Below are 15,696 nucleotides of genomic sequence, written 5' to 3'. Positions count from 1 at the left end.
GCGCGGGAGACAAAGTGGGGGAAACAGGGAGCGCCCGACGCCCCGCCCACTCCCCCCCCTCTCTCCCCCTCAGATCCGCGAGCTCGCGTGGCCGCTGGCGTCACTTCGCCGCTCTCCCATTGGAGCGTTACGTACGGTGCGTGCGTGCGTGAGCGAGCCCTTCCCTCCCCGCGCACGCGTATAAGGGCCACCAGGGGCGAGCCGAGGCGGGGTCGGTCTGCGCGCATGCGTCCAAGCTCCGGCGAGCCAGCGAGAGGGCGCGCGCCGGCCTTGCCCTCCGACATCCTGCGGCGGCGGCGGCGGCGTCGACGTCATCGCGCAGCCCCGCCCCCTCCGGCGCCTGGGCAGGCAAAGAAAGGCAGGGGGAGAGGCCCGGCGGCGTGCGCGCTCCCGCCCGGCCCGCGCCTGCGCACACGGCGCCTCCGCCCAGTCCGCCCGCCCGCCCGTCAGTCAGTCAGTCAGTCGGCCCGTGCGTGCGTGCGTGTGTGCGTGCTGCGTGCGGCCTGCTCCTCTTCTTCGCCTCCGGAGCGCGCGCGCGGGCGTTTCTGAGGGAGGGTATGAAGCCCGCCGCCCCGTGAGGAGAAGCCGACCAGGAGGGCCCTCGCGCCGCCGCCCACGCCGCCCAGGCTCGCCCATCCCGGCCGCCGCCGCCGCCGCCTCCTGAGCAGCCATTTTGTGCCTCCCGAGCGCCGCCGCCGGGGCCCTGAGGGAGAGTCCCAGAGACGCGCGAGGGAGGGCGGCGGTGCCGGTGAGGGGGGTCCGGGGCGGGCGGGCGGGAGGCCTCTTGAGGCGGAGCCTGGCGAGGGAGGGGCGCGCGGCGCGGCGGGGGGGCCCCCATGGCGAAGAAAACCTACGACCTGCTCTTCAAGCTGCTGCTGATCGGCGACTCGGGCGTGGGCAAGACCTGCGTGCTCTTCCGCTTCTCCGACGACGCCTTCAACACCACCTTCATCTCCACCATCGGTGAGGAGGCGGGAGGGGAGAGGAGGGGGGAGGGGGAGCCCCCGCTTCCGGGGTCATGGCCCCTCCCCCCCCGCGACCCTTGGCCAAGGGGAACAGTTGCTGGGGGGAGCAGGATGCTGGGACTGGGTGGGCCCCCTTGGGCCTGATCCCGCTTCGTGGCTCCCCTGGATGACACCCCTTCTCTACCCCCCCCACCTTACCCCTGTGTCTTCCTCCTCGTGCCCCTCACCTCCCTCCATCCTGGAAAGGTGGTCTCTCCCCCTCCCTGTGTCTTCCTCCCCATGCATCCCACCCACCCACCCACCTCCCTCCATCCTGGAAAGATGGGCTCCCCCCCCCTCACCTCCCCACTTGCTCCCCTTCCACCAGGCCTGCAAGACCACCCTCCCCATCCTGGAAAGGTGGTCTCTCCCCCTCCCTGTGTCTTCCTCCCCGTGCATCCCACCCACCCACCTCCCTCCATCCTGGAAAGGTGGGCTCCCCCCCCTCTCACCTCCCCACTTGCTCCTCTTCCACCCTGCCTGCAGGGCCACCTTCCCCATCCTGCCCCATAGCTGTCAGCCTCCCAGCTTCGTCTTTTGTTCCTTGTGCTGTATCTGCCCCCCTCCCCTCCCCATCTGAGTGCTTGCTACTGCTTGGCCCTGGTAGTCTTCATATAGTGTCTCTGCTTTGCCATGCGTGCTCCCTGCCCTGGTCATGGCAGCCCCGCCTGTCACTCTGGCTGCACAGCGGGATTATATTTGTCCAGCTTTGTTTTCTGAATGGGAGGCGCTGGCTGGAGGAATGCTCCTAATGCTTTGGCCTGCACTGCTAGCTGCCCCCTTTGGCAGCAGCCTTTGATTCCTTTGCAGCCCTGCGCTGTTTTGTTCCCCTCACTCTTGTCCGTTGGCATCTTTGGCACCTGCCCATCCACCGCTGCATCTTCCAAAACACCAGGCTGACTTCTTGGAGTGACCTCAGCATCGCCTGGGGGCTCTTACTCATACCACACCCCCTAGTGCTGAGGCTACTCTTTGCTCATGGAGTCTTTTATCCTTCGGCGTATCACATTTTATGCTATTATCTGTATCTGCTTCCAGCTATTGTGCCTCAAATGGAGGAAAAGCTGACTATGAATATTGACCGTCAATTTCTTATCTTCAGAGGGGTGAAATTCTAGAAGTGCTTTCAAAGAGATGGTGTTGATTACAGCACAGAGTAGTATAAATGTGAGGAATATTTTAGGATTTTTTCCAGTGCTGAGTTTGCTGTACTCTTAAGGCGATGGAGACTGTCAGGCTGGGAATGGGCGTGGAGGACTTATCAGAGACCAAAGAAACATTATCTTGGAGACAACTGCTGCCTGCATTTTGCTTTGTTTGATGTCTTAACATTGCTATAGTAGATAGGTGTGGCTTGAGCCAACATAAATCCTGCTGTCTGCTTTGAGCTATACCCAGCCTGTGTGTATGCACTGTAGATGGAAAACTTAGTACAGGAAATGTTAACACTGGCCTATATAAATTATGCAGATGCCCCCACCTGTTTTTTGAGAATTCACCAGTCTTGAGGAGGTTTGTGTGTTGGAGGAGAGGAAGCCTTTATCGGAATCCCTAAGGGCTTGCTTTTGGAATGAAATTTGGGATCCTTAATGGGCTGAACTCAAGACACAATACATTATCTGCCCTTATTAGGGTTTTAGTCTTGTTTTAACAGCATTTGTTTTTCATGTATTTTTAACTGTTTTATATGTAAGTGGCCTTGAGATGGTGATTTAGAAGGTGATTTCTAAATCACTGTTAATAATGTTGGCAATTCTGATTCAGGAAATGAAGTCCCAGGTGCCCATAAACCTGTTTGTTTCTCTCTCGCCCAGCCTCTCATGAAGATACTTGCAATTTTTTCCTGCGGATAGGATATTTTTGCTTCACATTATTCTGACATTGGTTCAATTTAATTATTTTGCAATCTCTGAAGATCAACAGTTTCACATGCTTTGCTTCCCTTATTATGCGAACTCATTTCCCCCAAGATCTCAAGTTACAAGCAGAGGTTTCATGGTAGTTCCTGGACAAGGCAGCAGTGCCTCACAGCAATACACTGCCAGGTACCTGCTAGTTACAGCTATGTGATCTTGGTTTAATATTTTCATACACTGCTTTTCATACAAACTGAACAAAACATTTTATATTAAGACACAGCAGTCAGTTTTACAATACAGTAGGTGGCAATCTGTCTGTCTTCTATTCAAAGTATTAATCCGCTTTTTAAGGCCAAACCCTCCCAAAGCAATGTACGTAAGAAACGTGCATTAGATGCATCAGATAGGTGTACAGTTATTATGAAAAACCTGCTCTGGATTTCACAAGCCATTAACAGTCTTAAGGAAAGGCAGGAGTGAAGAGAGGATTTCAACACCCTTTTAAAAGCCTGTATTTGAAGAAGAGTCCAAGCACAAATAGTGGCTGCCCACCAGGATGTTTCTGTCGCTTGCTCTTTCTCTTCCTTCTGCTTCCTGGATGGTTCCTAGAGACAAAAGTTGATACACTTCAGTCTACAAATTGTTGGACCCTTAGTTGCTGTTTAGGATAGATTGAGCTGTGATTATAAGGCTTTGCACAGTAGTTCAAGTACAGTGGTACCTTGGGTTACATACACTTCAGGTTACATACGCTTCAGGTTCCGCTAACTCAGAAATAGTGCTTCAGGTTAAGAACTTTGCTTCAGGATAAGAACAGAAATCGTGCTGCGGCGGTAGTGGGAAGCCCCATTTGCTAAAGCGGTGCTTCAGGTTAAGAACAGTTTCAGGTTAAGAACGGACCTCCAGACGAATTAAGTACTTACCCCAAGATACTACTGTACTTGCTGAGCAGCATAGTTACACACTTCAGTTGTTCTCCTGACATAAACTGGAAAGATGGGATTTGTGCTACTATTCTATGTGACCTTGTCCACTCATAACTCCAGGTTTAAGTGTATTGCACTACTAAACAGCCGGGAAAGGTAGAAGATCATCATTTGTGAATCCCAGATCACTTCCCTTGAGGAGGCTTCTCCCTCTCTAAGATTTAATTGATCAGAATTGCGCAGGATTATACTCAGTTTGCATGAGTAATAATAGTTAATATTTGATGTCTCTTATCAGGTTGCCTGTGTGTTATGAAGATTTGATTACTCCGTAAACACTTGTCTGTGGTGGTGGAATATTTTATCTGAGTTCTGAAGGTCAGACATCCTAGAGCTGTTTCGCACACTGTACAGATGTAAACATGGAATTGCCTGAACAGGGAGCTACAGGTTATTGCGCCTTGATTAGGATAAGCATGTTCACACTTATTTTACATTTGCATTAAAAAGTATAATTTTATTATTTTATTTTATTACATTTCTATCCCACCTTACTCCAAGGGGCTCAAGGTGGCAGAAATAGTTCTACTCCCAATTTTGTCTTCACAACAGCATTGAGAGGCAGGTTAGGCTGAGTGGCAGTGAATGTCTCAAGGCTGCCCAGCGACATGGCAGAGTGGGGGTTCAAGCCCTACACCACACTGGAAATAATAATGTGGGAAATAGTTCTTAACAACTGTTGCAGTGGAAGCCAGAGCCTTGTGGCACCTTGAAACTGGCAGAACTGGTACTGAAAGAGCCCACTTCATGAGATGTACAGTAGTTGGCATTTTTTCTTGCTCTGTGGGCTTAATTTAGGTACTGTTTATAGCTGGCGGTTGCTCTGTAGACATCTGGCTTCACTGTTCTAAAACTGAACCGTAATTTTTTATGTTCAGTCTTTCTCGTTGTAGCTTTGTGTCAGCTCAGGCTTATAAATAGTCATTTGCAAGGTTGCTTGTGTCAAATAGTCACACAAAGGAGATTCTGAAGCATGGAAGTTGGTTTACAAAGGTCCCCACACCTGCTTTTTGGGCTACAGATGGCTAACAGGTTTGTGTGGGCATGAACAAATCTGGATCTTTTTCATAGAGATGGGACCATCAATCTGACAAACATTAAAGGTATGCTATTCAAATGCCGAAGGCCTGCAGTGAAGATTCTTTTTACTAAGCCTAGAAGAACACTCTCTCTGTATCAGCCATACATACAGTAGCAACTTTTCTGCAAGACACACAGCTGGATTATCAAACATTACTCAGCTAAACGTTTGTGTGGCTTGCTGCTGCCTACCTGCCAGTAGGTAAATCCAGGACACTCCCCACCCCCCCATACTTTGGTTCTTCAGGCTTTGTGTGATGGCTCTTAAACAAGTCTTGACAGATTTGTTCATTCCCAGGTTGAGCAAAATTCAGAACAGGCTTACCATATTCAGCAATGGCTGAGTTCCTACGCTTTCTAGTTTATTGATCTTGCACAATGATTAAGACGCATTTCTACTTCTGGGCAACATTGGATCTTCAAAAATAAGGGCATAGTGCTTTTGGCAGTGTCATGGCACACCTTTCAGCTTGCCAATAATTTAGGACACTTTGTTATTTTTAGTTGTGGTCCAGCTTCTATTTGAAAAGTAAATTGCTGAGGGGAGGGCCGATGACTTCAGTACCCTAGCTAGGAATACTATAAATAGCCTCCAGTGTGAAAATCCCCAAGTCATCATAACTTCCCTGAATAGGGCAGAGCATTTGTCTTCAAAGGCAAGATGTGACATTTAAAGTTCTCCAAGAAAGCTCTATTGCACTACATGCAGAATAATGCTCTAAGTTGTGCTTTTGTAATTGTGTGTTAATTGCCGCATTTGGTTTACAAATGTTAGAGGGAGCTTCTGAGAATCCTCTCTTCCCACTCTGCTCCATCTGTCACGGGTTTAATTTGATTGTCAGCTGGCTGTTCGAAAGTGCAGGTGATGCTTTCGTGGAGCACTTCTGGGGTTCATTTGCCATGGGACATGCACATGGTCTTGGAATGTTTAGGGGTAGATATCAACTTCCTGTGTGCTTAACATGGTGCAAGCGCTCCTTGTTGACAGCTGGTAAAACACACCAGGTCTGTCACTTGACTAGCTTGCCATTCAAAAATTATTTCAGCTGGCCTGTGACACAGATCTCCTGGGCTGGCTGAACTACTTGGGACTTCTGCACTTTACTACTCCTTGCTGGTATCCTACTGGCTTTGCATGTGCACATGATATGGAGCTGTATCTAAGGTTTCTCTCTCTCTCTCTCTCACTCACACAAACACACGCACACACACGAGAGAGAGAGAGAGAGAGAAAATTAGAATGGATATTGAGCCTATAAAATGTGTTGCAGCAACTTTGAGAGAGACTGCCTGTGTGTATAAAAACCGCCCCGAGAGAGAAAAATAGGATAGCTGTGCAGCCAAGAAGGAGCCATATCCTTATCCTTAATGTCCAGAGCGCCTGTCTGGAAAGAACAGTGCTCCAGAGTTAACCACCAGGCAAACTGAATATCTGTGGGAGTTTGTGGTACTAAATTAAAGATACTGTGCAGTTGGATGTGATATATTTAAGGTCTTAAACTTCAGAAAGATGCTGTGGTCTTTTTTTCAGCTTTGTGCATCCTGTATGGTCAAGGATTGATGCCTCCAAAATGCTCAGATCTGAAGGTGCTCTTCCCGACCCAGTGGCCCAGTTCAGACAGTTTCCTAAACCTAATGTAGGTGGCCATGGTTTAATATCCTGGTTTGTTTTAGCTAACCTGAATTGGTTGGAGCAAACCACAGTCCTTAAGAGTTGGCATTGCTTGGTGAATGCTTTCACTTTCCTCATATGCAAAGGAGGGAGAGTGGGAAGTGAGATTGCACAACCTGAGACTTTTTGCGACTCATTCCCTGATCTTTCAGGCCTTGGGAGATTCTCTGAATCAGACCAAAGTCTCAACAGCTGCAGCTCAACATCCGTCAGTATTCTTATTTTTCCTCTCTTGGTTTCCTTGCTCATATGACACTTTGTTCTGTAAGGTCCAGTGTTCTTTTCCAAGAAAAATAGGTGCTTGAACTCACCATGAGGTTGTTACAATAAATCGCTGGGCGACTCTGGTCAGCCCTGAACAGATGCCAGTCTGACAACAGCTGCTTTAACTGCCTGCGGAGATGCTAAAAACCATGGCAAGCTGATTGGGGGTCGCCCCTGGTTCTTGTGCAGGTCAAATAAATGCGCCCCACCTCCTTAGATTCGGACGGATGGCATGGGCAGCTCAGAAGGGCCTGGCACAAACACATGTGTGCAATGTAGAAACTTGGCTGGAAAGCTTAAGGAAAAGTGTAGACTTGTACACACTGGCCAGCTTCCATTTTGACTCGAAATGTCCGTTTTGGGCATAAAGGCAAGAAATGGGCAAGGGGAGATGCTGGCCCACAATGGCGCTCATCTGAGAGGAGCTGGAACTGTACTCCAGCTGAAGAAAAAAAAAGCCCCAATAAGGTCAGATTGGGAAATGTGTGATCGCAGGCATCCTTGATACTGACCACCGTGTTGTATGGGTGCGGCTCTGTTTCATCCAGGTCCCAAATAGCTGCCAGCTCCAGCAATTCTGTGTGTGGTAGGAGGTAGAGGACACAGAATTTGCCAGGAACAGCCTTCCCACTGTTCTGTTTTCCTTTGCACTCCCTGCTACCCCCTGGCAGGATGTGAAGCTCAGCAAGGCACCAGATCTGTTACAGCAGCCAGTAAGTGGGGAACGGTCCTGGACACCAGAGTGGTTCAAACCACTCTTGCCCAAGTAGCAAAAGCTTTGTTCAAACCTTGTCCTTGTCCTCTATTCATTCAAAATAGCTAATCATTTACAGGAACAGGAATGATGATATTCAGGGATTATGATTCCTTTTAAAATGTATAAATCACATTTCACTCAGGCAGGCCGTGACCCCTTGAAGTACCATATTTTTTGCTCTATAAGACTCACTTTTTCCCTCCTAAAAAGGTAGAGGAAATGTATGTGTGTTTTATGGAGCGAATGCAGGCTGCACAGCTATCCCAGAAGCCAGAACAGCGAGAGGGATTGCTGCTTTCACTGCGCAGCGATCCCTCTTGCTGTTCTGGCTTCTGAGATTCAGATTTTTTTTTTTTCTTGTTTTCCTCCTCCCAAAACTAGGTGCGTCTTGTGGTCTGGTGCGTTTTATAGAGCGGAAAATACAGTACACTGTTTTGTTTTTTACAGTGAATTCATCTTGTTTAATCGTCAATAAATACCAACTGCCACCTCTTGCATCTCAAATCCTTACAGGCATGGACAGTTGAGTTCCCTTTGGTGTCTTGAAAGGAAATTTTGGGATCAACCATCAAAATGGCTTAAAGTATGCTAGCCCTTTGCAGCATACATTTTGTGAAATGTTGAAAGAGACGGTGAAAACCGAGAAATGGTTGTTAGCTCTTTTGGAGTGGAAGAATGGGAATTCAAAAGGTAGAATTGTTAAAGAGGCCAAGGGCTCTTTCTGATCACAGTGACACTTGCATTTCAGTGCTTGCATTTACTTATCTTGCAAGATCTGATTGAACCCTCTTGTTTAATGGGTAATATGGTGTATTCTGAGTTTTGGGGGTATGTTAAATTATTCTCTGGATCACAAATTGCAGGATTTCTCATCCTCTGCTAGAATGCAGAATAAGCCAGCATTTAAATTTGGTTTTTGGGTTCATCAATAGAGCCCCTTAAATATTTTTTATTAAGTGGCATAAAAATTATAAATCTAAAACAACTGAAAGTTCTTGTCACGAAGAAAGGCACAGTTAGCATAAATCTAAATAAGATTTGTGTTGCTATATTTGACGGTCAGATACTATTTAGAAGTTTCCTTGATATGTTTGAACGTTTGAACTGCAAACTTGAACATTGATGTGGCAATATAGAAAACATGACTAAGTCCTTGGTTTCCTTTTCCAGATCTCTTAGTAATTAAGGGGGGAAGAGTTGTACAGTTTTGATGGAAAATAACCATTGAGGACACAACCCACCAGAGTTGTGAGAGTCACAACCAAGCCATTGCAGTAAACCTCTGGTCGTCCCCCCACCCGAAACCCACCAAGGTTTATTCTGTTTTATAGGAAGGGCCATGGTTTAGTGGAAGGGCACATGCCTTGCATGATCCCTGACCACTAGTCCTGCTAGCTAGGGATGATGGAAGTTGTAGTCCAAAAACAGCTGGAGACCCAAGTTTGGGAAACTCTGATCTAGTCCAACCCCCTGCTATGCAGGAATCTTTTGCCCAACGTGGGGCTCCAACCCACGGCCCTGAGATTTAAGAGTCTCATCCTGCTCTACCGATTGATTGGTCATACCTGGGAGAGTTTGATGGACTCTTTGTCCCCAATGTAAATACCGAAACTGGAGGCATAGAACAAGCCTTTAGTGACTGTGCTGGGGATGTGTTGGGAGAGGAAGGAGTCTCTCTTCCAGTTTTCGTAATCTGAATTAATAGTGATTTTCAAGGGATCCCTATCCATTTACTTGCAAAGTTAGAAGTCTTGGCAAGGGTGTTACTTCATTGGCAGCTGCTGAGACCAATGCCAAGTGTGTTCAAGCTGAGCAGATAGCATTACAGTTTTTGTGACAAACTGTTAACTTTTCTAGCTCTTCACGCTAAGGTGACCTTGGCGCCTTTTGCTGTGCTTGGATGTTCTCGGGCCCTCCCTCTCTTGACCATGGGAACCGATGCACCGTTGTCTGTGAGTGGTGTTCTTGGGCCCTGTGCAAAGCTTATCTCTTTCTGGAACGGTTCGTTGCAATTGTGCTTTTTGTTAAGACTTCTGCAAAAAGTGGTATATTGCGGCAGTAGCATCGGTCACGTTAAAAGTTTATAGAGGTTTCACCCTGCTTATGCGGAGGGTTACGTTCTGGCCCCTTCACACTTAAGTGAATAATAATTTTATAATATAATAATAATTTATTATTTGTACCCCGCCCATCTGGCTGGGTTTCCCCAGCCACTCTGGGCGGCTTCCAACAGAGATAAAAAATACACTAAAATATCACATATTAAAAACTTCCCTGAACAGGGCTGCCTTCAGATGTCTTCTGAATGTCAGGTAGTTGTCCATCGCCTTGACATCCGATGGGAGGGCATTCCACAGGGCGGGCGCCACCACCGAGAAGGCCCTCTGCCTGGTTCCCTGCAACTTGGCCTCTCGCAGTGAGGGAACCGCCAGAAGGCCCTCGGAGCTGGACCTCAGTGTCCGGGCAGAACGATGGGGGAGGAGACGCTCCTTCAGATATACTGGACCGAGGCCATTTAGGGCTTTAAAGGTCAGCACCAACACTTTGAATTGTGCTCGGAAACGTACTGGGAGCCAATGTAGGTCTTTCAAGACCGGTGTTATATGGTCTCGGCGGCCGCTCCCAGTCACCAGTCTAGCTGCCGCATTCTGTATTAGTTGTAGTTTCCGGGTCACCTTCAAAGGTAGCCCCACGTAGAGCGCATTGCAGTAGTCCAAGCGGGAGATAACCAGAGCATGTACCACTCTGGCGAGACAGTCCGCAGGCAGATAGGGTCTCAGCCTACGTACCAGATGGAGCTGGTAAACAGCTGCCCTGGATACAGATTTGACCTGTGCCTCCATGGACAGCTGTGAGTCCAAAATGACTCCCAGGCTGCGCACCTGGTCCTTCAGGGGCACAGTTACCGCATTCAGGACCAGGGAATCCTCCACACCTGCCCGCCTCCTGTCCCCCAAAAACAGTACTTCTGTCTTGTCAGGATTCAACCTCAATCTGTTAGCCGCCATCCATCCTCCAACCGCCTCCAGACACTCACACAGGACCTTTACTGCCTTCACTGGTTCTGATTTAAAAGAGAGGTAGAGCTGGGTATCATCTGCATACTGATGAACACCCAGCCCAAACCTCCTGATGATCGCTCCCAGCGGCTGCATGTAGATGTTGAAAAGCATGGGGGAGAGGACAGAACCCTGAGGCACCCCACAAGTGAGCGGCCAGGGGTCTGAACACTCATCCCCCGCCACCACTTTCTGAACACGGCCCAGGAGGAAGGAGCGGAACCACTGTATGACAGTGCCCCCAGCTCCCAGCCCCTCAAGACGGTCCAGAAGGATGTCATGGTCGATGGTATCAAACGCCGCTGAGAGATCCAGCAGAACTAGGAAACAGCTCTCACCTTTGTCCCTAGCCCGCCGGAGATCATCAACCAGTGCGACCAAGGCAGTTTCAGTCCCATGATGAGGCCTGAATCCCGACTGGAAGGGATCCAAATGGTCCGCTTCTTCCAGGCGTGCCTGGAGTTGTTCAGCAACCACTCGCTCAATCACCTTGCCCAAGAATGGGAGGTTTGAGACTGGGCGATAATTGGCCATCGTGGCCGCATCTAAAGATGGTTTTTTAAGAAGCGGTTTAATAACCGCCTCTTTCAGCGGGTCTGGGAAGGCTCCCTCACGGAGGGAAGCATTCACCACCCCACGAAGCCCATCGCCCAGTCCTTCCCGGCTAGCTTTTATAAGCCAGGATGGGCAAGGATCCAGGAGACAGGTGGTTGGCTTCACTCGTCCAAGCAGCCTGTCCACATCCTCGGAGGTAACAGATTGAAATTGATCCCACACAACTTGACCAGACAGGACTCTAGCACTCTCCCGCCCCGGCCCTGCTCCCACGGTGGAGTCTACTTCTTCCCGAATCTGAGCGATTTTATCTGCAAAAAAATTTGCAAAATCATTGCAGGAGAACATGTGGCCCGTACTGGGCCCCGATGTTACAGGTGGTTCCGCTAAATTGCGAACCACCTGAAAGAGTCTCCTGCTGCTGTTTTCTGCAGATGCAATAGAGGCGGTGAAGAAAGTCTTCTTCGCCGTCGCTATCGCCACTTGGTAGGCTCGACGTTGAGCTCTAACCCGTGTCCGGTCAGATTCAGAATGAGTTATCCGCCACCGGCGCTCTAGCCGTCTCAACGATTGTTTCATTGCCCTCAGATCCGTGGAAAACCACGGGGCTCTCCGGGCTTCATGCAATCGGAGAGGGCGCTTCGGAGCCAAACAGTCAATAGCCCTGGTTAACTCCACATTCCAGCGGGCCACCAGGGAATCGGCTGAAAGGCCATCAACATGGGATAAAGCATCCCCAACCACTCTCTGGAAACCATTTGGATCCATTAAGTGGCGGGGGCGGACCATCCGAATCGGTCCCACCTCCCTGCAGAGGGGATGGGTCGCGGAGAAGTCCAGTTGCACCAGGAAGTGATCTGACCATGGCACTTCTTTCGTTTCGCTTTTGCATAGTGTCAGATCACCAACATCCGTAGAGGTAAACACCAGGTCCAAGGCATGTCCGCGGCTATGGGTTGGGCCAGACTTATTCAGGGACAGCCCCATGGAGGCCATGCTTTCCACGAAGTCCCGAGCGGCCCCTTGTAAGGTCGTGTCGGCATGGATGTTAAAATCCCCTAGGACGACCAAACTAGGTGTCTCCAGGAGAACATCCGCCACGACCTGAAGCAGCTCGGGCAGGGAATCCTTGGTGCAGCGGGGAGGTCGGTACACCAAAAGGAATCCTGTACTGCCCCTATTGCCCAACTTCCAGAACATGCACTCAGAAAACTGGGTCTTCCCAATAGGACGCCTGGTGCAAACTAATGACTTCCTAAAAATCACTGCAACCCCCCCTCCCCGCCCACATGACCTGGGTTGCTGTGCGTAAGAGAAACCTGGTGGACAAGCAGCGGCAAGGACAGGCCCATCTGCTTCATCCAACCAAGTCTCTGTTACACATGCCAGGTCAAGTCCTCCATCCACGATCAAGTCATGGATGGCAGTGGTCTTATGAATCATTGACCTGGCATTGCACAGCAACACTTTCAGGTCATGTGGGTATCCCTTGCTGATTCTAGTATTCGTCCGGTCAGGACCAGACCCAGAGGCAGGGATAGTCCTCAGACAACGACTAAACCTGCCTCCTCTGTAATGACATGGTCTGGTCTTAGCGTAACTCCTCCTCCTACCCGTGATCACTGAGATCGGTTGTCCCAGTGCATTCCCCCCTGTGAAGCATATCCCAGCCATTTTATGGGCTGGGGCCCATTCCCCGGCAGCCCTGACCCCTCCCCTTAAGAACAAAATAACCCCTTTAAGAAACAAAAAAAACAAAAAACAAAAAACAAAAAAAAAACCACAAAAAAAACCACAAATAAGACAATATAAACAAAAAACAATAGAAATTACAAAAATTACAAAAACATAAAATCAAACAAATTCCCAGGCCCAATAAACATCCACCGCACCCCCCCCCACATACAAAAAATTCAAAATAAAAATTTTAAAACATTTTAAAAGCACTCTGCACCCCTCCGGCAGTAACAGCAACTGTTCCAGTGAGGCCCGTCAGGCCCTGCCCCAGGCCAGATGGTGAGTGGCAGGAAGGAGCAGGGCCCTCAGACACTCACATGCAGGAGAGTCCTCCTGGGCAGCAGAGTCCAGCAGTCCTTTATGAGGCTTCAGGCCCCGCCCCAGGCCAGATGGTGAGTGGCAGGAAGGAGCAGGGCCCTCAGACACTCACATGCAGGAGAGTCCTCCCGGGCAGCAGAGTCCAGCAGTCCTTTATGAGGCTTCAGGCCCCGCCCCAGGCCAGATGGTGAGTGGCAGGAAGGAGCAGGGCCCTCAGACACTCACATGCAGGAGAGTCCTCCCGGGCAGCAGAGTCCAGCAGTCCTTTATGAGGCTTCAGGCCCCGCCCCAGGCCCGATGGTGAGTGGCAGGAAGGAGCAGGGCCCTCAGGCACTCACATGCAGGAGAGTCCTCCCGGGCAGCAGAGTCCAGCAGTCCTTTATGAGGCTTCAGGCCCCGCCCCAGGCCAGATGGTGAGTGGCAGGAAGGAGCAGGGCCCTCAGGCACTCACATGCAGGAGAGTCCTCCCGGGCAGCAGAGTCCAGCAGTCCTTTATGAGGCTTCAGGCCCCGCCCCAGGCCCGATGGTGAGTGGCAGGAAGGAGCAGGGCCCTCAGGCACTCACATGCAGGAGAGTCCTCCCGGGCAGCAGAGTCCAGCAGTCCTTTATGAGGCTTCAGGCCCCGCCCCAGGCCAGATGGTGAGTGGCAGGAAGGAGCAGGGCCCTCAGGCACTCACATGCAGGAGAGTCCTCCCGGGCAGCAGAGTCCAGCAGTCCTTTATGAGGCTTCAGGCCCCGCCCCAGGCCAGATGGTGAGTGGCAGGAAGGAGCAGGGCCCTCAGGCACTCACATGCAGGAGAGTCCTCCCGGGCAGCAGAGTCCAGCAGTCCTTTATGAGGCTTCAGGCCCCGCCCCAGGCCAGATGGTGAGTGGCAGGAAGGAGCAGGGCCCTCAGGCACTCACATGCAGGAGAGTCCTCCTCTCACACAAAGTGGGGAAAATCACACAAAGTGGGGAAGAACCCTCTTGAAAGCCCCTAAATGCTTATGTGTCCCTGATCTCCAGCTCTCTTTCCACACAACTCTCTGTTCAACTAGAGTTGAAGCTGTGGGCCCGGCTGAAGCCCAGAAGACATATGGGAAAGCGGCAACAGCCCTACCCCGTACATCAGCTGTTAGGCGGGGAGGCTGAGCAGCCTAAACAAAGCCCTGCTGTGCCTCAGGTCTTTTTGGGGCTTCCTCCACCCTCACTGACGTCCTCTTTGGGTTCCTGGGAGGGTCTCCTTGTGAGCCACGAGGACTCTCCAACTCTCTCCTGCCATTTCCTGTCAGAATTTTATTTATTTATTTCCCGGTGCCGCACATATGTGCGGTTGTGCGCGAGTAGAATGCCTAGAAGTGGGGAGATGCCTGCATTTGCACAGTAGAAAAGTGAGTTAAATCCTATAGCTGCTGGAGGATCTGCAAAGTTTCAGGAAGATATTGATGGGCTGTTCTGGACCACCAAATGCCCAAGTTGTTTGAGCATAAAAATGTGAGAAATGTCTTTGCGGACAAAATCTAAGGGCTGTCTCGCCCAGAAGTCTGTTCCCAGCAGTGGCCACCTAAGAAAGAGACCCTGAGGAGGTGGAGACAGTGGCCTCCTGTTCAGGTGCTGGAGACAAACTACTCCTGAAGATGGAAGCTCTATTCACAGCTATCAGGGAAAGTAACTGCGATCTTGAAAACTACCTCTTCCAGAGGTAACCTCACCCTTTGGATAATGAGTTCCATTCTTAAATTACTCCTAAACAGGGTGGAATCGATTTAAATCCAATCGATTTAAATCACAATTTAAATCACTAGTCAGTAAGACTTGATTTAAATCATTTTTTTACAGAAAGACTCATTCTTGCATATTTGCAACCAGATGAAGGTTTCATTTTTGGAATAATAAATTTTCAGAGTAGTTTTTGCAGTTATATAAAAAATGACTGATTTGGTTATTCTATTAGAAATATATAAAACAGATGATTATGAAATTTTTGTGGTTTGATAAGTTAACTGTTTATATTTGGACAGCTTTTCTGCTGTATTTTATTGGAAGGAGAAAAATAATCATTTCCTTAATAACAATTTAAACATTTTATTTGACTAAAACAATAACATTATAGCATATGTATCCATGTTTGTTAACTGATGTGGTTAAACAATTTTTTAAAAAGAGACTTGAGTTTTAGCACACATGAAAAACTTAAAACAAATCCTTATTTCCTGATGGACTTTGGACTATAATGTAACTTAAATAGAAAACTATATTTATAGAAAGATTTTTCCTCCAAAAGCATTTTATTTTAAAATCCGATTTAAATTTTAAAAAATCCGATTATTATTATTATTATTATTAATTTTAAATAATTGATTTTTATCTACCCTAAAGCAAATTGTGGGTTGTTGGTTTTTTTTTTTAATGTTCCATAAAGTTTT

At 49.0% G+C, this 15,696-nt stretch overlaps 1 protein-coding gene across 1 annotated transcript in view; it reads left to right on the top strand.

The window, feature by feature from the left end:
• The first annotated feature begins 755 nt into the window (after window positions 1–755).
• RAB10 (RAB10, member RAS oncogene family) overlaps window positions 756–15,696 on the top strand; it is a 32,979-nt gene continuing 18,038 nt past the window's right edge. Inside the window, exon 1 of the mRNA XM_081855063.1 lies at window positions 756–963. Within this exon, the coding sequence (XP_081711189.1) occupies window positions 837–963 (127 nt within the window). The 5' untranslated portion in view covers window positions 756–836. The remainder of the gene's footprint in view (window positions 964–15,696) is intronic.

Source organism: Podarcis erhardii (genome assembly GCF_964252035.2).
Source record: "Podarcis erhardii genome assembly, chromosome: 3".
NCBI lineage: Eukaryota > Metazoa > Chordata > Lepidosauria > Squamata > Lacertidae > Podarcis > Podarcis erhardii.
Note: the sequence above shows the minus strand (reverse complement) of the source record. Positions and strands in the feature narration are given on the sequence as shown.